Below are 23,687 nucleotides of genomic sequence, written 5' to 3' on the forward strand. Positions count from 1 at the left end.
ATATAGGGTAAAGAAAAGAGATTAGGACTTAAAGCTTTATAGTTTCCTAAAGTATCTCAGAGACCTCATTTCACTTCTCAGCTAAAGCACTCTGATTTTCAGAGGCTTCTGATCATCTAAGTCAGAAGAGAGGATGCCCCAAAGGACTAATTCCAACTTCAGGGCCTCCTCATGATTTCACATCGGATTATCAAAAGCAGATGCTTGGCTATTAGCCACAAAATAAATGGGCTTATTTAAAAGAAATACCGAGTGCCCCTGTTGCTCCCGCAAGAGTCATGCAAACATATTCTTTGATGGTGAAGCCACGTAAGTGGTTCCTGTGGCATTTTGGAAAGTCACACAATTTGATAGCTGTTGCAACAATGACTTAAGAATTGAAACTTATTTTAGAAGATGTTGGATTTTGTCTTTCCTATATCTTTGATATCCCAACTTGTTTTGAGGGCTTTACAAAGATGTACTGCAGGACAAGGTGAAAAAAAACTTAAAAAGCCCCTTACAGTGTAAATGAAATTTACGACCCCTTATAATCTATGCCAAGACTAACTCCCCCAGTAACTTCCCTGACTCTCTATACTACCTATATTTCATAGTACAACTACTTGGAAGTTGCTTTCCTTTAGATTTTACATTTTACAGCATTAAAAGGAATCAAAGAGTTTCCCAGTACCTGGATTTGTTTTAATTTGTCTTTAAAACCACCACAAATGGTAAGATTTAGAAGCTGTTACTGAGGTTGGTGTTCCTGTAAATGTCTATAACTTCCTTGTGCTGATTACCCGTCTTTCCTACAAAAACAGTAGACCTGCCTGGAATTCTTGTACTGAGTTACGTTTTCCTCATGTTGTGATCTACTGCCTGTACATGTGTATCTGCTAAACTAGGCTGTGGTCACTACTGGTGTTTTCAATCCTTTGGCCGCTATTTAAAGAACTGTTTTATCTGTTTATGGGTTCAGGGGAGCTAAACAATCTTTGTAAGTGAGATACATTTATAAATGGGATGTGTCATTTATAAATGGGATATAAATTATTAATATGTACTGTCAACATATATTCTGGCTGAGATGCAAAAATGCTTTAAAACAACAAGTGGGATTGATACACCTGTCATATTAAATATGAAAAATATTTTGTTTCCACGTTGCCATAAAAGTTCTGTTTCTTTCTCTGTCGGATATTCTTCCTTTCAACTCCCACTGGGGGCACTCTAATGCTGCTGCCAAAACAGATTTCACGAAGAGGAGACTTGCCTTTTACGTATTCCACAGCAACACCTAAAACTGTGGCTGACTGAAAATACGTCGCAATGACTCCTAAGAGCTCCTCTTTGAAAGCAAGCACCATCCTCATTTAGAGGAATTCTGATAGCCCCCACCCCACTCCCCAATGACGAAACTGAGGCTAACTCTCAGGAAAATTCACAGCGTGTTTTAAATGAACTATTCACACAGAAGTGCTTCTAGACAAACTCTTCCTCACCAGCACAGGATTCAGCGCAGGACACTACGTAGCTGAGAAACTTTCTCTGCTGGTACCCACATACAGATAGCCGGTGTTTGGCAGAGAGGGTCACATTACTACTTGATGGTATAGCCACATGAGAGCTACTCCAAGACAGGCATTTATATCAAACCCACAGTAACAAATCCTGTATGCCAAACCTGACTCCTCATTTATGCACACATAGCTGCAGTTGAGTATTTTGTGGGAAGTAAACTGCACCTTTAACATTACTTTTATTCTGCCCCTCTTTCTCTTAGAGTCCACCTATGACTTCCTGCATACACCAGCTTTTTCTTTCACAGCAGAAAACAGGACAAACCTACCTATAGCAGGCTATAAGGCTAGAAAGCTATTTTGATCTACTTATGTAAACTTCAAAGTGCTTGGTGATGTAATTTACGACTTTAATAGGTTATGCCACATTTAAAAACAGAGTTAACTGTAACAAGCAGTGGAGAAACTGAGAAGCAATTTGTGTGCACACTTAACAGTAGTGTCCGTGACAAATAAGCTGGGTTTTTTCACCCTATGTGACTATTTAAGTCTGGTATTTAAGCTCAAATTATTTTGCATACTTTTCTCAATAAGAAAAAATTATAATCATCCCTTCTGAAACAGATACAAATAGTATTTTGGGCTTTTCATCACTTGAATCAAACTACAATACTAAGAGGTTTTTACTTTGGGGCAGAAGCACTTTAAACAAAAAGGAAAGAAAAAAAAAAGGGCAAAGCATTTTATTACAGGTCACATTTTCTCTCTCACTTTCCATTCTGCAACACAATATAGCCTCTTATTTCTAACCATAACATAGGCTAAAATGTATTAAAATACTATGTTACCTCTCTCTGCACAGTCCTTTTCTATTAATTCCACCTATGAAATTCCAAGCTGTATTAAATCAAATGTGTTTAATACTTTTACATGGTGAATCTCTCCATACAGTCACTTTCTATTAATTCTACCTATGAAATTCCAAGCTGTATTAAATCAAGATAATATTTAATATTTTTAAAGGGTAAATGCTTGAGTCAACTTGACAAAAATACAAGCTCAATCTTTGTTTCAAGCCTCTCTTGTAAATCCAATGCATCATGTATTAATTGGCAGCTCTCTGAGATGTGCAGTATGGCAAAAACCTGAAACCTGAACCCAGCAGTCCATATCACAGTATAAGCTGACATACCTGGTCATGAAGATCTTGATGTGGCAAAGTTCTTGTGCACATGCTTGCTTTGCAAATTTAGAACCATACTGCCCAGCTACCACTGCTAGAAGAAGTAATCAAACATAATCTCTACAGCAGCACCTAGTCTACACTTGCACATGTTTGTACCTGGGGTTATTTTCCTCCCAAGATCATACCTTGTGCTAAATTGTGCAGATCGTCCTGTCTTAGGATGCCAGGTAGATTTTGAGGGGGAGGAGGGGGTGGCCCCTTACAGGAAAAACAGCCTCTTCTGTTCTCTTTGAGATCATCAGGTATGCTGGCATACAAATTGTCAGGACTGTTGTGAAAGCTGTATGAATCTTCCTCTTCTTGATCTTCATGTTCTGTCTCCTTTCTGCTGTCTTCTACATCATCTTTCTTTCCCTCATCCACCTCAGCTTTTTGTTGGCACCTTGATCCAAGTCCACATTGATCTCCTGGGTTCTGCGTGGCTTTTAATGCTAAAGAATGCATTTTATTTCATTTAAAATTTGCCACCTGGAAACATTTCCTGTTTAAAGGATTCCCACAGAAGCAACACAATGGCTTAATAAAACTTTTATGAACTGATACAGTAGGAAAGCTGTCAAATACATACTGTCAGTGAATAGCTCTTTAAATATTTACCAGATCAACAGTGGAAGTTTTTATTGTATCTTGCTACTCTGATACCATCCTTGTGCATGCAATGCTAAACTTTTCTAGAGCTGCTGTCAGAATGAAATCACACACAATTACCTTGCCTCCATGACTTGTATTACTTGACTTTCAGTGCAGCACAGAGCAACACTTAGTAAAACAAAGCTGTAGCTCAGGCAGTTGTGTAACTTGTTTTCGTACAATGGGTTTTGGGTGCTTATTTAAATCTCTTTAAAATGAAAAAAAAAACCAACCCAGAAATGTTGTCCCTGGGAGATATGGCTGTATGCTTGTGGAAATGGAACTCTTTTGTCTTCAGTGGCCTGCAGACTGCAGAACAAGAATATAGTGGAGGGATGTGAAAGCGCACATTTTAGTCAGTATGTACAGCATCGAGATTTGGGTAGTCAGCCTCAGTAACGTAACAGAGTAAACTATCCAAGTCCATCAGCAGGCTCACAGTCAATGCATAGCAGGTAACACAAACCCCTTGAATTAGGTTTCTACTCTGAGTTACCCTTTGGTGATGCCTTGCTTTCAACACTGATTCAAATGGCAGGTTAGGGCATTTAGCTGGCAAACATGGCCAGCTGTTCCAGTCCACAAGTCCGTGTTCTTCTTCCATGTGCCCATCCTGACGTGTTCCCATGTACAGCATGACAGAAACAGCGAAAATGTGATCAGGGCTAACCAGGTTTCTAGCTCTCATTCTCACAGTGTCTATCATCTACCCAGATGTGCTAAAGCAACCAGATTAAATTTAGCAAATAAGAAATATCCTTTTCATACAGAATATGAGACAGTTGAGAAAACAGAATTGTCAACAAACAGGTAAGATACAAATAGGATAAAGTTTAGCTTTATTGAACCATGATACTGCAAAACATGCAAAATACGCACCACCAGTAAATGCAAACCAGAAATTTTGTTTGCACTTTTCAAGGGGAATATGTATGGTCACACAGATTGTCAACAAGACATGGTTAGATGTATGAACATCAAGGTGCAAAATGTCTACTATCTGTGTCTCCAGGACTTGGCTGCCGCTGTAGGCAGAGTCTCCCCTTATATGAAGGCTGTTCTCTGAAAACTTGGAGAATTTATCTGTTTTATAGATTCAGAGCAGAGATCACAGATTTCCAGAATTTACCAGGAGGGGTGGTTGCAGTGAGGTCTGTTTTACTGGGTGGTGACTTTTACCATGACTGCGTCCCTCACCTGCCTTCCCCCTTTTCCTAGGATATCTGCCCTCCCTGGAAGTTGCAGTAACATGTGGATACCAAAAGTATTAAAATAATTTGCCCCCTCTGTTTGTCCATAATCCCACTCAATACAGCGCATGCTCTGTTACTGATAAAGCTAACAACATCACTTACTCACAGCTCGTTGGGTTTCTGAGCCTAACATAAGCATGTAAGTGTCATCTTCTTCTGCTTCCTTCTTGCAATTGGTGAAGTTATCTGCTGTGTTAATCTTGAAAGAAAAATAAAAGAGAACATTTGTTTTGGTGATATCATCTCCTACCTTCACATTCTGCTATCAATATAATATTCAGCATTCTACTAAGGGAGAAGTGGAGACAGAAATATCATGCATTTACAACTATGTAGTGGCATAAGTACTATAGGCAAAAGGAATGCATATATCTGGGCACATATAAAGGACATAAGGTTCTGCCATGAAGTGATATCCAAATTTGCACAGCAAGGACTGAGGCTAATTGATCTTTCCTTAGCACTGTGCTGGGCTGTCCAGACAGTCCCCAACTCTGCTCCCAGCAGTGAAGCACTCATAGGTAGTGACAAAGACCAGTAAACCAGAAAGTCTATAGGACATTACTGAATAGCTCAAGGGTGCACAGCGTCCAAGAAATCTGTGGAGAGCCCATTACATTCCCATAGCCTAGTGGTTAGTACCAAAAGCCGCACGTGCATGAAACAGACAGAAACGGGACTGCAAAGCATGCTGACAGTTCTACCTCAGTGCCCAAATGTGGCAAAGTGTTGGATTTTGTTCCTCTAGAAAGCTATTATGTTCACACAGCACTATTCAAAATTAACCTCAGGAGGTCAGAACAACAGTTCTCTAAAATGTTATCAATGTATTTCTTCACACAGAAGAGGTACAAACTTCTGCTCACCCATAGCCACTAAGAGCAAACCTGTAACATAACTACACACAGTTCTGTTGTCTTAAAATATACAACACATTTGTTAATTGCTGATTTTCAGAAACAACTGGAATTTCAAAAGGTGCCCTTTGTTTTCCCCCCAAGGAGTCCAGCAGGACCTTGATTCCTATGTAAGTGTAATACACAATGGAGCCCTCAATAATTATTCAGGAATTTTAAATCACAAAATGTTAACTCTGGAGTTTTGAATACACCAACCCCAAAGCAGGCAGAGAAACAGCATGGTCCACACATGATCCAGAGTGCAAGATGAATTACAAGCAGATTAGTGGACTTTGAAGTCAAGAGAAGAAACTGATGAACAGAAACTGCTTTCCAAGAGCTTGTCCAAGACTCTCAAGAAGTTTGTTCCTAATATCCTGCTGTCTCCTGGCATCCACAGCCACTGCCTCAGGGACAGAGTTTTCACTGTGTGAAAGGGGAAAAAGTTTGGAGAAATGGTGTTTTTTTCTGGGGAACTGAGAATGCCTTCTTCCCTGCTGCTCTTGTACACAGTCATCTCATGAATACCAGCCTTAAGACAGTGCAGCCATCAGTCTGTGCATCAGGTGCCTCCCTGGCCCACTTTGGTGCTGTTTTAAGAATATGCCTGGATCTCCACAAGGCTATACCTGCCTCCAACAACGAAGTATTAATCTGTCTTCTACGCCATATAATGTGCAAATCAGTGCACACAAACAGAACTCTGTTTTGCCTGAACTTCCCCATCATTTGTCTTGTTCCTCTACACTTCACAGAAACATGATACCTCTTCAAAGCCCTGAAGTCAGAGCTTTCCAGAATATTTATTTTCAGAAGATTTAGGCCTGCATGTGCTAAATGTAATTGCATAGTTGAGGCAAAAAAAAGAATAATTATCTTCTGATAAGTTCTGCATTTCTCCTGTGAACAGAGGATGTGTGCAGAAGAAATCAAACAAGCAGAGCTCTAGATCTATTAAGTTCTTCTGCTATTACAGTTGAGTACCATGAAATTCTTTTATCTTTGCAAACATGAAGTACACACGGATATATAGTTCATAGAATGAGGTAAAAAGAGCAAGTCAAGGAAACAAATGGCACTTTCTGATTTTCTTCTTTGGCATAGATATTTCTCAGCTGATGGAAACCTGGTGACTTGCAGGAAAACAACAGAATAGATACGATTAATACACATCTTTGAAACCTCAGTGTGCCAGAATATTGAAGGTCAGCCTGCCTGCCCTGCTAGCTTACAGTGGCTCCACTGATAATGCTGTATCTTAGGGAATTCAGGATGCAGTTCAGAAGTTTAGCCGCTGACGACATTTCCTAAAAGTCTCCTGGACCTGGGAAACACAGAAAAAACTGAAAAGATGGAAACAGACTTAAACTAAATATGTTTGCACTAGAAAAAGATTCTGTATAATGCACAAATTATTGATAAAAGCCTCCTCTGATACTGGGCATAAAGACATCATGCAGCTGAAAATGGTGCAGCACCTCCAAAGGCAGTGGAGAGTGTCCTTATTTAAGAATGCAAAGCAACATAGCTAAATCACAATAATCCTATGGCTCGGCTTGGAAACCTTGCCATGATGCCCTGAATTAATGCCTATTACTTTTAGGTTCTTTGATTTACACTTGGATTTCTTATTGATGTCAAGTCACCTTCCACAGGAAGAACTAGCTTTATGGGAAACCGGTATTACAAAAAAAGGTATTAAAAAGTTGTTGCTGTCAGCACAGAGCCGCTCACAACAGACTGCTGAAAAGGGCTCTGCAGGTCTGAAACTCTAGCTTTCTAGTTAGCAATAAAATTTCCTTAACTCAAGATGCCACAGGAATGCTGGAATGAATTGAAAGTCCTCTGAGAGGCTGATGATGTTTCACGTCCTAAGACTAAATGCCACCTCTCAACATCAAAAGGTAGATTCTTAATTTTCTTTCAGTTATGTATTTTAACTGTCTTGATTAGCTGTCTTTCAAAAAGGCCAAGTTTTGTAATAGCTTCAGAACTGTCCCTCTTATACAAAGCCTGAATTGATTTACCTCAGTTATTTACTCAAGAATGCCATTAGCAAAATTATTATAACCATCTTGTCAGCATTTTTTTGCAATGCTTTTCTGAAAAGCTATCCTTTTAAAGACATGTTTTCTAAAGATTTCCTCCTTCTTATGCAAAGGATTTCTTACCCCTCAAAAATATTTCTCTCCAGTGAATATGTACTGCAAGGGAATCCTCCCCCTGGCAAGGGCCCACACCATTGTGTATAGAGAGGAGTGAAACATGAAAGAATTCAGAGGAATCTAACCCAACAGTGACATTGTATCAAGTTATGGCAAGAGTGAGAAGCACCTTCACTTATAAACAGTAGTTCACAGGTAAATACATCAATCACAGCTCACATTAGCCTTTATGTATAAGATATAAATGGATATATAGAAAAATATATCCATACCTTATATTCCTAGAAAAGAAGTAACACAGAACTCCTTACAGCACATTGCTGAACAGCTTCAAAATCAGATCTTCATGCTTAAAATTGGGCACGGGACAATGCTTAGGGTAATAATTCAATAATTCATGTGATTCGTATGTGCTTGATTCCATTGTTTTTCCCAATTGTCTCCTTATCAGTTGTCCTTTTCTTCCAGAAAATCGGCCCTTAATAAGTTGGAAGTCAACCGTGTGTATATCTACCTATCTACCTACCTATCGATCTATCTGTCCATCTCTTTTACACTGAATAATTACATCACTCATGAGTCTACGTTCAGACTCACATCTCTATTTCCTCTTACTGTACTGGTATTTCTTAAGTTGTAATTTGGGAATTCATGCTTTCTCCTACATCCTCAGTTTTTCGGCATTGCAGCAACTAGGAAAACTGCTAGAGAAAATCCTCACCATTGCTTGTAAAATTCTTATGGATCCTTTTGACAAGACATTCTTTTTAGTTACAGCTGAATTAAAAAATAATTATTAGCCCATGGAAGTTAGTTCCCCGACGTGATGCAGGGTAGCTCATAGAAGTGCACTGGAATATTTAAGTTGTTGTATGGACTAACAAAGAGTTGCTTGTTTAGGCTTAAATATCAAGCACACCATTAAAATGCTGACATGGACTCAACAGTTTTGTGTCTCTGTCTTGACAAATCTGTCATCCCTTCTGTTCATTATTCTCTCATTTCTTGTAGACTTTGTATTCTCAAGTCACAGCTCTGTGCTGTCTGGCGTTCAGTGTTGCTGCACCTGAGAGCTCAAATGCCACCTTGGCAAACCCCTTAAATCTGGACAAGGCACATTACTGCAGAACCACTTACAACGCTAAATGAAATGTGTATTCTGTGGGGCTCTGCAGTGAATCTTTTCATTAAACACCGGAACTGCAGACAATTTTCTTCTCTACAAGTCAGTCAGACTCTGCCAGGCCTACCACGATATACTTTGCTGCATTCTCTCCACATATCTTCTTCTTCAGGATGAAATGATGTTTTTGCATCCTGCGTAAAAGATGCGTGAAAAACACCATGTTTTCCTTCCTCGAGACAAGATTTTCTTTCCTGAAAGTCAGTGCATTACTGCCTGAGCTAGGTGATCCTCTCCTCCTTTTCAGTACAAATTATCTTCCTTGTAGGCAGTATCTCAAGCAGGAGAGCACAAAAAAGGCAGCTCCCTGCAGCCAGTCTTGCAAAGCCCATAATTTATAGGATTGCCACAGGCCACATCTAAATTTTAATTCTAATCTTTATTTCTAATTCAACTTTCACACCTCAGTCAGTCCATCTGCCTACTGGTTTTCTTCATTAAGCCTTTTTCTGAGAGAAGCAAGACTTCAAACACTAGATTAAACTGAAGGTGCTGCCTTCAATTTTTAAGACAAAGACTATCTGATCTTCTTCTGGACTCTAGGACATTTCCAGCTGCCTGCTGGATAGCATTTCAGCCTTGCTGTCAGATATCTCAAAAATATTATCCAGTCACACTAAGGCTTGTTCTTCCAGAGCTGAGACAGATCTGTCTGCTTGATTTGTTTGTAACACGTCACCACAACATTCCTTCTTATTCCACTCCCAACATTCAAAGTCTGCAACTCTGCCAAGAGGAGCATTGCTCATTCATGTGTGTCCCGCTACTCTGTAGCTCAGCATTTCAGATCAGAGGACCACCTCGGTATGGCTGTCCTCCAAGTGCAGCTTTGGGCATCTTCTTCTGACTATTAAGCAACAAGATGATATTGCCAGTCACCTGGACTTGAACCTGTGTCAAACACCAGGAGTGAAACAGTCTCCATTGTGTGGCTTCCTTGAGGTGCACCAGTCTGAAAGACTCCACAGCTGCCCTCTCCCTCTGCTGATCCGGAGCCCTGATTTTCCTGGGTCTCTGAGAAACAAGTTGCCACGTGCTGGTCAAGGCTATCACCATCTATATGGACTTGCTAGAAAGGCTGTGAGGGCATGGATAGCTCAGATGCAAGTACAGTGGTGCTTTTAAAATTATCTGATAGCAACTATGCAGGTACATGGATGCCTGTGTCTTTGGGGTCAGTGCATCCTAAAGAAACTATCACCATTTTCTCTAAATACTATTATAAAAGAAAACCAAGTAGACATGGACTCATTTGCACTTATATTTTCAGTGTTTTTTCTCTCTTTTTTTCTCTTCAGTGCAGGCCTCAATACTGCATACAGTCCTTTCTTAAAAGTAAAGCCAACAGTTTTGAAAACCTGGAAGTAGATGAGAACTAGGAACATCTCAAAACTTCATGTAACTGGATAAGAGTATGCCCACCCATAAATCACCACATTGGATTGTAGAGCTGGAAGGAATACTGAAAAATCTATTATCTAAATTGCTAACAGGGTATTGAATAGCACTGGAACCAGGATGACTCTAATCAATAAGCCCTTCCATTCTGACAATGAATTGCTGAAAACTAGCCTTATAAAACATTTCCTATTACTTCTGATTACTCTTGTTAGCTGCATTTCATTGTGTGCCTTGGTCTTTCTCATAATGTCCTTAAGTGCCTGTGCTACACTACTGGGAATCTTAGTAACCTGCTACAGTTTCTACTTCCTAAGGACTTCATTCTCCTGTTGGGGTTGTTCTCTTACTTACTGTACTTCCATTCTTTTCTCCTCAGTGAGGTAAGTTTGCAATTAGAAATGCTTTTTTTGAAATCTACCACTATTATGTTGTTATTTCTCGTTCTCATTACAGAAACATTGTATTGTATACGATATTGTATACAATAACGTATCTTAGATTCCTCTTGCCAACATTACTCTCTCTGGACACCCTCAATGACTTTCTCTTCTTTGTTTACAAAGGAAAGAGTCCTCTAGCTACTTCCTTCACCTTAAACATCAAAACCTTACCAATGCACTTAAAAACTTGCTGGATAATGTCTCCTGCCGTACTGCTTTCCAGGCAGGCGTTGGTGATCTGGGTCTCAGAACGAGCCCACACATTGCTGTTACACAAACACTGCACTTTTTCCTGTTTACCCTTGACTGTGTTTCCTGAACAAGCTATGCTCTTTCATATAAAGCATGTAAATTGTTCCATCAGCTATCTCTTATATGAATTAATTCCAAGTTTGGTCACATAAAAGAACTGTATCCTTATCTTAACTTCTGTATCTTTTGAATTTTTATACAATTACCTAAGTTTTTTGAGCACTGGCCTACTTTTTCTCTTCCTTTGGCTAAAAATCCCCTCCAAATGAAACTGTAAAGAAACTTCTGCCTTCCCAGTTGGCAGACAACAATACAAATCACTACTGATCAGCATTTAAGATTCTAGGAAAGGGAGATAGCACAAGCAACCTAAGCCTCAATTTGAGATCAACAAGCCCTAATATGATCATAAGTAGTTCTCTCCTCCAATAGAGAAGGATGGGTTTTCATCTATTCAATTCAAAGCAATGGTGTGGATATCAAAAGAAGATATGCTGGCTTCTTTCTGAAAAAGTACGCTGGATTCTTCTAAAAAAGGTCAACTTGTTAAAAAAAAACCCAAACAACCAACCCCACCCCACCCCTGTTTCTACATCTTCTCTACTGCAAAGTGCAAAGTCTCTTCCAGATAATTTAAAAAGAAAACTATGAACCTGTTGTTTGTTGTTTTTTTTTTTTTAAGTGACATAAATTTTCAGTAATTTCACGGACTTTTCCATGTGACTTCCTGACCTAACAGAAAACTTATTGATCTCTTCACAAATTGTAGAACTGAAAATGAGATTTGCCTCTATTAAAAAAAAAAAAAAAACCAAACCAAAAAACAAACCTCATAGAAAACACTCATCTGGTCTTCCCACAAAACCCACTTTCACGTATGCTGTATAGATGTAGAAACACATTAAGTATCATTCAAAACACCACCACACTTCACATTCTATGCCCTATGTTGGCATTTCTGATCTCGGGAGCAGAAAATGTTTCCTCAAATGATTCTATTAGTTCATGTTTCATTACTGAATTATTTGTTGGCTTTGACCCTAACATGCTCATTTGGAAACTCAGCTCTCTTCCTTACCCAGCATTAAAGCATCAACATGATACATTTCCTACCCCTACACTGCTTCCAAGTGCATTCTGCACAGCCATCATTGTCTGCATTTTAATGTTAGCTGGTTTTGGGTGGGTGACGCATCCACATTTTATTTAGAAAGGACTTAAATTCTGCAAAAGCAGGACTAGATTCCAAATCTCTTAAGTCCTACGAGAAGCACAATTTTAATACTAACTTTATGCGGTCCTTTAGGGTAGTTTCTGACGGACAAGCATTTCCACTTTGGTGCCCATGAAGACAACCTTAACTTCCAGTAAGAACTGATGTTGGGAGATGAGAGGAGAGAGCCTTTCCCAAAAGAAGGGGCTGTCCTTCTGGCCTACACTATGCCATCTGCTCCCAGAAAGCAGTAGCAACAATAAAACACTGCTTTCTTCTGTTACTAGATACCCAGGGACACGTTTGGCAGACTATTTCTTTCCATGGAAGGTGAACTGTGCTGGCTAAACCAAGAGATCTGTCCTGTAGCCCAAGCAGGGTGCTGGTGCCTCTCAGGGGATGGAGTCCTCTCCTGTGCTCTGCAGGCTTTATCAACCAAAGGGCTTCAGTGCATTTCTGACTGATGTGGATACAGATCTCACCAGGCAGGGATTACAGAGGTTTGCATTGCTTAACAGACCACAACCACAGCTATAGCATCTCCTCACTGGGAGTGAACTTAAACACAGATGAAAATGGTATAGAAATAGGGTAAATTATCTCAGAACCTCAAGAGAGAAGAAAGTGTTTTCCTTAGCTGGATGTTTCCTCCATTTCACTGTCACAGGCATACAAGACTTGCTTTCTAAAGTATTTGTTCTTGCTTTCAGAGAAACTGGATGGAAACACAGTGGATGGACTTTTTTTCCAGCCCCAGGTGATTTTCTCAGACCACTCCTCAGACCTGCCAGCACTGTCTGCTTAGACTCTAGATGCAGCAACCAAAGTAGAAGGGACCTCAAATATACTGCCATTTGGCATCCATCTTGACAGTTATTGCTCCTTTTGTCTGACCCTTGCCATGGTCTACCCTGTGCTATACCCTTTGCCACTGGGCCTGCCCCAGCTTTCCAGAATGCAAAGGTGAAAACTAGATATGGTCCGGGAAATATCTGCCATTTGCACCCTCAGTACTTCATGAAAAGCTAGCAAACAATTTGGCAAACACTTTCCTTCATTCAGTTCCACCCACACCCCTGAGCTACAGCCTAGTGACAAGCCATTCTGGTTATAAAAATTTTTCTAACTCTCAAGTCTGCATTAATGTTACTAATATTCACATATTCTACAATGTAAAATATTCATCAAAGTATTGGAAGTGTTTAAGTATTTATTACTCATTTTTCCTAGGGCCTTGTATGAGCACCTGGAGAAATGACTGAAGAAGCCAGCTTCATAAAATTGATTGCATGCATGAGGACAGATCCAACATTGCTGTTCATTAGCTTTATTAATGTTAAGCACTTTTACTACCCTATTACCTTGCTTGATAACTCATGCTTGCAAAAAAACCAGATGAGAAAACACAGATTTCTCTAAAGCATGAGCACAGTGAAACATTCAATACAATGTTATAAGCAAAGACAAAAAACACTTGGGAACCTAACCTAGTTTTAAAGCTGGGCAGGTGGAAAGCAAGGGGGGGGGTTGCTGCACATGTTCTGCCATGAAATGCTGAAAGAGAAAGCAGTTTAAAGCAGTGTGGGCTGAGTAGCTTGGGGGCTGGATCCAGCCCTTGAAACACTTAAACCGGGCCTCCTGACCTAAGCAAGACTTGCCTTAGAGAAAGCCAAGAACAGCATATATTATCCGGCCAGCCAAAACTGCTGCCTTCTACTGCTTGCTCCCCATTTGCCAGAGCAAGCTGTGTGACGTGCAATGCACTCTGCCTTCTCAAAAAGCATGGCTGAGCCACAGCCAATGTACTGTGTGCTGCTGTGCAAGGTGGGCCTTCAGCTTCCTCCTTCTCAGCTTCACCACAGACAAGAGAGCCTGCGTGCTGCAGTGTCTGCTCTACACCGCATCTTTGACTCATACACATCTCAGGCTGTGCCCAGGAGCTGCATGTGTAGCACGGTTGAGCCAGACAGATCAGCACATCCAACACCCAGAAATGAGTTAGAAGACACTTCTCTAACTGTTTACAGAAAAAGTGCAGGGCCTAAAAAGTTCCTAGGATTTTTCTCACTGATGCTGTTCAGTGTTTTCCATGATTTCCTTTCAGTTTTCCATGCCTTATTGAGGCCTTATGATACCAATACAAGATGACAGCATCCACAGCACCATTAACATCCATTATCAAGCTGAGAAGCAACTGACCCAAACCTGTGTGCCACACAAGTTGGACCACAAAAAAAAAAAAAAAAAGGGTATTTAAGATCAGTAACTGTATTTTTGAATAAAGCTGCTCATTCTATGAACAAAAGGCAATGATTGCTCCATTACTCAAAATGACTTCTCAGAGTAGCAAGCTATCACAATCTATCACAAACCTCATGCCTTTTTAGTTTCTCACGCAGCTGCTTACACCATGTGGCTTTTTATCAGATGTCTGGATGTAATAAATGCAGCAATGTTTTCAGTTCTTAAGTATATGACCCCTACCCCTGTTACGACTAACTCCTAACACTTGGAAGTATTCAAGGTCAGGCTGGACAAGGCTTTGAACAACCTGGTCTACTGGAAGATGTCCCTGCCCATGGCAGGGGGGGTGGATTAAACGATCCTTAAATTTCCCTTCTGATCCAAACCATTTTCTAATTCTTCCTCAGCAGTACCCATGATTTTCTTTCAAAGGCACATTCCTTTTGTGTAAAACTGCATCATCATCTTTCCCAGAGCACAGATTTCTTTTTTGGGTCATAGGTGTGTATAATTGCTTTATTTCTCTTTATAGATTTCAGTTTAACTGACCGGTTTCTGCTTTGTTCATATTAGTCCAAATCAGGAGTACTTAACGATCTAACGGACAAGCATACTTATGTTCTGATTAGACTAATCCTAACAAATTAATATGAATTTAAAAAAAATACTAAACTAGGCAGAAAACTGAGCAAGGATGCAGAATGACAGTAAAAATAATATTGTGACTTTCACAATAATTTGTAAAATTCCTTCTGCATATAGTTTGCCAGAAGTCCCAACAGCTACCATATTTTCTGGAATACTAACGTGTTAGAATTCTTAAGTCAATGTGCTGAAACTATATAAATGGACACAACTACCACAGATAGATGACTACACAGAATAAAAGAAATGAGACATGAACCGTTCCACTACCAAAATCTAATGATTTTGAAATCAGTCTGGAGTAAATGTATGACTGAAACAAATTACTTGCAGTATATTAAGAAACTAAACAAATTAAAATATCAACGAATACCCAACTTTGGGCTCAGATATTTTAATAAGAGCAAAAAGAATTGCTTTTTTTGAAATCATCTATTGTGATCTTAAATAATTTCTTTCTGGGCTGTCTTACTAAACCATTTCATTTGCACATCTGCCTTTAACTTCATTACAATCAGATTTACTGCACTGCGTATCACCCAGCTAGCATCCCTGAACTGATCCCTATTTGCATCATTATTTTGTGTAACTTCACACTTACTTTGTATGCCTGTCTATTAAATCATAGTAAACTTTATGCAACTTTTTTTTTTTTTTAAACTCCTGCTTTTAACTGAATTTCTGGGGAAAAAGCTCTTCCATTGAACAAATTCACCACCACTGAGAAACAAGCAAAAAACAAAACACAAGCTAAGTAAAACACAAGCTAAGTAAAATCTTGGTGTGTAAATAACGGTATCTCCCTTTGTGTTTTAAATGTCCATTTATTATTATAGAGAATTTGTGCTTGCTTTCTCTCTTCCAAGCATTTGTGCTGTTCTCCAACTACTGAGTATCACGGGATTTTTCTTCTGAGCATTCAAAAATAAAATTCCTCCTCAGACTCATTTTAGCTCATTTCTCCTTTAATGACAATTCTTGTTACTTCACTTTTCATACACCCACACGACTTTTTGAAAGACTTTCAAATCTTGTAGAGTACTGATTCTGCTGAACAAAATATCCACTGCTGTTTGACAGGCTGTGTAATCACTGCAAACTCCACAAAAGCACTCCCATCTCACCAACAGGTTAATTTTTCAGTCCAGCAGGATAAGAATTTTTCTTGCTTTTCTTAATTTTTTTCTGGGCAGAATGATAACCATTCTCCAGAGCGCTTCTCTTTCACTTGATGGCAATTATACTGTTTGAACTTTCAGTGTAGTTACTAAATTACTGCTCCCTTAGCAGACCAACTGCTAGCAGAGAGAGAAAATGCTAATTAATTAATTAATCAATCATTAGGTAACATCTAGGGTTTGTGTATGCTGCGAGATGAAGAACCCTTTCCATAAGGATTCCCTGTGGGAATCTGAACAGGATATATAAATATAGATGTACTGAGCCTGGCTGGAATGGAGTTAACTTTCTTCACAGCAGCCCCTATGGTGTGGTGTGGATTTGTCACTTAAACAGTGTTGATAACACACTCATGTTTTGGTTACTACTGAAGAGTGTTTGTACAGCCTCAAGGACTTCTCTTCTTCCTCCTCTGTCCCCCTCCCAGCAAAACAGGCTGAGGTGGGCAAGAAGTTGGGAGGGGACACAGCTGAACACTGGGTACTCTATGCCATATGTCATCATGCTCAGCAATAAACACGGGTGGAGGAAGAAAAGGGTGGGTTTTTCGGCTTCCAAGGTGGCTGTTCAGAGCCTGCCTGGGCATTGGTCTGTCTGTGGGAGGTGGTGAACGATTTCCTTTGCTTCACTTGTTTTTTCTCCCTCTTTCCTTCACATACTAAACTGTATTTATCTCAACCCACACGTTTTCTTGCTTTTGCTCTTCCTATTCTCTCTCTTATCCCACTGGGAGTGGGGCAGAGTGGGTGAGTGTGCATTTGTGTGGGTGCTTAGCTGCTGGCTATGGTCAACTCACCACACTGTATACCCCTATAAGTATACTCTGTAAAAAGGAACAATGTGTAGCGTAACATTGATTTCTAAAGCATTTTAGGCTATGTCAACTGCAGCATCAGCCACTATGCAGTGAAGACTTCCTTCCATCAGTTCATGACAGTTCTCAAGAAGCTGCTGTCCAGCTCAAAACTGCTCTGGCATAGCTTCATCTAGACCCCTAGCACCTCCAAAAGTCATCCTGTAATGGAACAAAAATGCTATACCTACTACAGAGGTTCCTCAGCTTAAAAGACAGACAGCATTTGCAGCGCCTGAATAAGGCAGGAATAAGACAGAATTTTAGATCTCATATCTATTTATTTCTGCTTTTATTTTTCCTAGATGGCACATAGTAAAACTTTTTTTTTTTTTTTTTGTTTTACCCAAAGCAAGACAAAAAGCTTATTTGGTTCTTTTAGACAGCCATAATATGTACAGGTAAGAATTTTGGCTTTGTAAAGCATAATTACGTTTTAGATGACCATAATATCATATAGGGGTGTCAAATGTTTCAAATACTGCAGGCGCACAGCAGCTAAATAACAGGTAGATAGAAATGCACCTGAAAGGGTAACCAGCTAGTGGAAGAGCAACAATTGTAGAAAACTTAACATTTGCACAAATGAACAGCTTATGCTTAATAAAGAAGAGTAAATAACTGGCATTTAGCAGGGTTTTTGGCCACTGAAATAATCAGTGACTCTGTCTCAAAGGAAAGGAAGATGATGGAGAGGACACTGAGGAAATGCATCAAACATGCCTACAGCCTGTGAGTCTTTCAATCCCTTTGCAGTGTGATGAGGACAAACATGGTCTGGCTAATGAAAAGAACATGAGTCTTTCAGTATGGTATGCTTCAAAGCCTTATGCTCCAGATTACTTAAAATTATGTCATGGGCTGGAGTCAAAGATTGTTGCATCTATACTGCTGGCAGAACATTTATGATTTATCAGTGGGTTCTAGTTCTCCAGCATCAGCCAATCCCTCTTTTTCTGCCCTGTATTCTATGTATACACTGCACAGTGCTGCTCTAGTGTGTTAAGCAGATGCTGTATTTTGCACCAGAAGAACTACGTTTTAGATGCTATTGTTTGTCATTTGCACTCAATAGAAATTTCTAAGCTCTCTGGTGACCTCTGAGATTCAGCTCTTCGCCCTGATCCTGTTGCATGCCTAGAAATTTTTCTTTTCTCACAAGAACCAGTGAGAGAGTTTTGCTGTCTAGCCAACCTTTTTTTTTTAAATATTGAAGCAAAGAGGAGAGGGATAAAGTGCCTAAATCTGTGAAATGCCATGGTGTTTCTAGAATATGTGCCACACAGATGTGCTATCAATAATCAAGAGTTTTCAGATACAAGTTTTTATATTCAGGTTCTTAAAATCATCTTTACACTCCTAAACAACAGCTAAGAAAAAGAATGAGAACAGTAGTTAAAATAGTAGTTATTATCTGTACTGCACTCAACTGTGTCAACTAAAAAGCTACTGTTCTCAGGCTGTGTATATACACACCAGCAAATACATTTTAGTGAAACATTCCTTCTGTGGGGACACTGGTACAGCATATGGTAAAATCAGGCACTTGATGAGAAACAAAAGTGAGAAAAAAGGTAAAACAATTTTCCCTTTGCAACATGTATCATGTAAATTAAACCCCTAGTTAATCAGATAAATAATTAGTCTTTGTAGAATTTAGTTTTCAAAGGCCAGCCGGGGTCTTTCTCTTAATTTTTAGTTATCTCTGAACAGATACAAACTTGGCACATGTACTGGCTTTCAGATTCAACTACTAAACTGTTGCTAGTACCCTGGCCATTCTGCATTATTTTAGTTCAGGTATATCTTTGTATATAAACTGAAGGATAGTGACACTGTAGTCAAAACAACAGAAAGCAAATCAGAAGACAGGCTCTGCTAGAGACTTCATCTCCTTCTCTTTGTAAAATGGAGATGTTAATTTTTTCATTCTGTAAGCAAGTTTCAGGTCTTGGTAACAGGCTGCAAACTGCTTTGAATCCTTTGGACACCAATTTAAGTGAAAGCTGTTCTCTCTCTCTGAAAAAGACAATCTATGCATTTGATCAGTGACCTCTACACTACTGTCTCTGGACAAATCATTTCCCTTTAAGGTGCTTTGTTGCTTTCACATATTTTGGTGATGGTTTTATTTGACGGCTATATATTTACTACTTTCAAACTGTAATCCATTGTCTCAGAAATACATCTTGCATGTACAGAAAACAGCTAAAAGAGGCAAAAAAGCCAGCCTAAATTTGGGTCCATTTTGTGTACAGCATGCAAACAATATAAAGTTCATCTTCATAGCTTCTACAAGTCCTCTGACAATCCAGACCCCCAAAAAGAGGGGAGAAAGTGGCAACAGAGAAAAAGAATACCAAGCTACTTTTTAAAAAGTCAAACCAAGGTACTTACAACTCAGCAAAACAAAATTCTTTTCGATGATCTGTTATGCAACATAAAGTAACACTGTGTTTCACTTGAACATTTCTATGGAGAGAAAGTCCTAATGCTTGAATGAAAAATTATACAACGTGGAATGTGAGTTCACAGAAGATGCTATCGAAAGAAATAAAGGTTTATTTGTCATAATGTTATATATTGCTCTGAGATGCTCTCATATCTTACGGAAAATACCCAGTCCTCTTAGCCTGTTTTTTTCTATGAACAGCAACAAACCAACAGTGAGCAGCCGCCTGTGCTTTGACAGTCTTTCTGAGAATAGATATATGTGATTTGTACCAGGGGCCATATGTACTTCAGCACTCGGTGACCTATTGTGAAACCTGCTGCGATATGTGGTCTCTGTCTCTAAACAAGAGCATCCTTCTTGAACTGTGTTGTTGTGTTTGTTCAATCTTTACCACAGCCTGTCATCAGCTGCAGCTGCTTCCCATATAGACCCAATGCACATCTAAATTTCTGTTACCTGTAGCACTGTATTCCCCCAGAATCCTGTATGAACACGTAAGGGCTAAACAGCACAATGCACCGAACTATGTGCTATAAACCATACAGCCTGTCACAGCTGAGGAATGGTTAAACAAACAGGAGTGTTTTGCATAAATCTGAAAGAAATACATTCCCTGATTGATGAATGAAAAACAATTGCTGCTTGCAGGGAACAGCCAGGTACTTGCTAAAAGTCGTAAAAGCTACTTTGGATCACATGGCATGTTGAGGCCTACTTCTGCTTCAGGAGGGCAAAAGAGACATAAAGACAAATTATAACTTGAAGGCACTAATATATGTAATCTGTGTTAAAAAAAGTCTGTAATTTTTTTTTCTTCTCCATTTAAGGAGGGGAACCAACCAAACTTGGCTAATCAGCCTTCTGTTATGCTAATGACATCAGTATTAGAAAATGCTTAGTAAGCACAGCTCACTAAAAATGTATTTGACAGCTATCCTAAAGGCAGCTGCTACTAGATTAGAACTTGGTATGAATATAGATCTCAAGTATTACCTTTTCAGTAAGCACTTTCAGTTCTCAAGACCAGAAAGGAGCAAAAAACAAAAAGCCAAGGCAGAAAAAGACTATAAAGCAAGAGAGAAAAAGGGGAAAGCAACTTAATCTGACATCCAGTGTGTGGCTTCCTACAGCATCACATTCTTACTTAATACCAGTAGCATTTGTCTACTGCAATTACCCTTGCTGTCACTTACATTTTTCTAATTCACAGTCAGGATCCAGAAGCTTAGTTATTCAGTTTTATAATTTAGAGCAGCGGGCCAAGTTTTACATTTGGCAGACATACCTGCTGCATTAGAGTAAAACAAGATGCTAATGAACCTGGGACGTAATACATTAATGGATTGCTTTTTTTCTGCTTCCATCCCTCTCTCCGACACCTTGTAGCCACTACTATCATTAATACAACACTACATAGCAGTAAAGCAATACAAGCAAGCAGAGATATTGGAGTTAATAAGCAACTGGATTCTACCTTTTCACTTCAGTTTCTTCCAGAGAGTTTTTCCCCTAACAGGTCACATAGCAATTTTTAACTAATTTGTTCCCCTCCTTCTCCTCTGCTCTCACACAGAGCAGAAAGTAGCTATTGAGTGTAAAGAGAAGGTAACTTTACAAGAGCTCAGGAGCTGGAAGGACCCCAGCAGCAGATGGGAAGATCAGTAGCAGTCAGTTACAAAAGGAGTCCCATTTTACTCTTTCCTCTGGGGCCTCTGCCAGCCATGTTGCACATGCCTTGCTGCAACATGCTCATGCAGGATAACACTCTTGGCGCAGATCTTCATGTGTAGTAAAATGTATGTCAGCCTCAAAGGGATTATAATACTTTACATGAACTCTAAAACCTACTTTTTGTCTAAACATGTGTAGCAGCATAGGAAGAATGTCTGAATCTAAAGGTCTATAAACTCCACCTATAAAAACAAGTCTGTGGCGGAAAAAAAGTGTTCCAGACAAATCAACTACTGCTACCAACTATCACTTCAAGGTGACTTGCCACATCTGACCTCCTACTACATGCAGTTACTCTGGCAGGCAGGAATAAGAAAAGCAAGACTGAGATGGCACTGTATAACCTGCTGTCTGTAGCACTCTGGTATTGTTCTCCAATGGACTCCTGAGTGTCCTGCCTTGTCTTTTTATTTTTCTGTTACATTGTAAATTCCGTTTTGTGGAAATCTAATAATGTGTATAAACTCTGACATGCAATTCCTGTGATGGGCAAACTTTTGATATTCATGTTTCACTGAACAAACTCACAGTACGTTTAACTTCTTCATACAACAGTGTATGATGCTGAGGAAGCTTGGAAATCAGATTTATTGCGGAGGGTGGAAACCATTTTAAAATAATCTCTAATACTGAAGAGAGGTTACTTTTTGTCACAGCAGGCAATTGTGGAGCATTGAGAGATACAACTTTTCTGGTTCAGAGGAATGGGTGAATAGTAAAACCTTAAAATTAAATATATTTTTAAACTCAAAAACTTTAGCAGACACCATAAAGAAGAGACAATGCCATTGCAAGGAAATTACAGTTTAGAGAATATGAAAACCAGCGTAACTCAAATGTATTTCATATCGGTATTTCCATTTCTGCCTAAAATGCTTGAAAGGTTCATTTCACCATGGAGTGCTGGATGAACTGTTGTGCTGTTGAGCGCTGAAGAACCAAAGAATAATAAAAAAAATATTAACAACATACCTAAGGGCAGGAGGGATATACAAGGCCAAATATCCATCTTTAAGAAACTGATTAAAACTACTCAAGCATTCCTGAAAAACAGGCAGTCACATGATAGATTAATATGAAACTTACAATTCTGCTCAATTTCCAGCCTGTCTCTACTTCAGCAGCTAGGTAGACAGGATAGACTGACAGAAGAGAGAGCTAGAGGCTGACAGATGAACAAGGACCTTGGGGCACGAGTCATGAAGTTGTTGACTTACTACACTGCTAGGTACAGTCTCTAGCTAACTCATGCTGAAACAACAAGCAGCAAAAACCACACAGGAACAGATATTGTGGGAAAATTACTTTGGAGGGGAATTAGAGAAAGCTGGGAGCTAATAGAAGTATAGCATTACAGAAAGCTTTTTAGAGTAAAATACAGCTATTACTTTCAGGATGGTTGGCACACACGGAATCTGCTTTACCACAGCTCCCTATGCAACACACCCTGCCATCTCAGCACCTGCTGACAGAAGTAACGGAGGGTGGAGTGCAGTGGAGACACTGCAGCCAGGCCCTGTTGTGCTCCCTGCAGGAATGGGAACTTGATGGTCTGATAAGCTGCAGAGCAGTTGCCACATGAAGAATATATGAGAAGATGTCCACTGCTGAGCAAACCATTGTGGCTCAATTACATTCCTCAGATGAAATAATCTCACTGTAATACCAATGCACACCTCCATCCCAAAGTTACCTGCCTCTAAGGTACTGGGCTTGTGATACCCATCAGTAACAACAATGTATATGACTAGAGTCACTCCAGCTTCACCTAAATGTAAAGAAAATGAACTGGTCCTGGACCACAATAAGCTCAAAGGGGGTGGGGTGGGGAATGGGATTGTTGTCTGAACTCCTGAAATACCACACAGTGATTTAGTGTCACAAGGTTAGGTCAAGCTGGGACACCTTCTAAAGTTGTCAAAATTGATGAACGAAATTAAAGGATTCATCCTTGAGAAGGACAGGAGACGAAGAACAGACGGGGAAAAGAAAACCATTATTTAAGAAAGAAGCATTCAAGCGAGGAAGTTCTGGCTGCAAGACAAGACTTGTGCTGATAAGGTGCTGCAAACCCCATACATCAACAGAAACTTAGTTGAAAGTAGGATAAAGTTAACTGTGGTAGTAGCAGATCATGATCGCTGACTCAAATAGCCCCCCAAAAGAAGGCAAAACCCTACTTGGAGAGTATGCGTAGTTAGTAAACAACTCCAGTAGCGCTATCTGAGGATATGTGCTAATGTACATTAGAAGTGAGACATTTGTAACCAATCCTGTGTATGATAAATGAATATGCAATGTACTCTAAAGTATATATACTACAAAGTGAACAAATAGGAGAAGTTAGGGAAGGCTCCATTGTAACTTCTGGGATAAGTCAACAGCTGAACCTGTTT

The 23,687-nt window shown here is 39.5% G+C and overlaps 1 protein-coding gene across 1 annotated transcript in view; it reads right to left on the bottom strand.

The window, feature by feature from the left end:
* BANK1 (B cell scaffold protein with ankyrin repeats 1) overlaps positions 1-23,687 on the bottom strand; it is a 163,571-nt gene that overhangs the window by 21,279 nt on the left and 118,605 nt on the right. The window contains exons 9-10 of the mRNA XM_040598660.1: positions 4,734-4,830; positions 2,874-3,179 (exon numbers count right to left, since the gene is read on the bottom strand). Of these exons, the coding sequence (XP_040454594.1) occupies positions 2,874-3,179; positions 4,734-4,830 (403 nt within the window). The remainder of the gene's footprint in view (positions 1-2,873; positions 3,180-4,733; positions 4,831-23,687) is intronic.

The sequence above is a fragment of the Falco naumanni genome, chromosome 1, assembly GCF_017639655.2.
Source record: "Falco naumanni isolate bFalNau1 chromosome 1, bFalNau1.pat, whole genome shotgun sequence".
NCBI lineage: Eukaryota > Metazoa > Chordata > Aves > Falconiformes > Falconidae > Falco > Falco naumanni.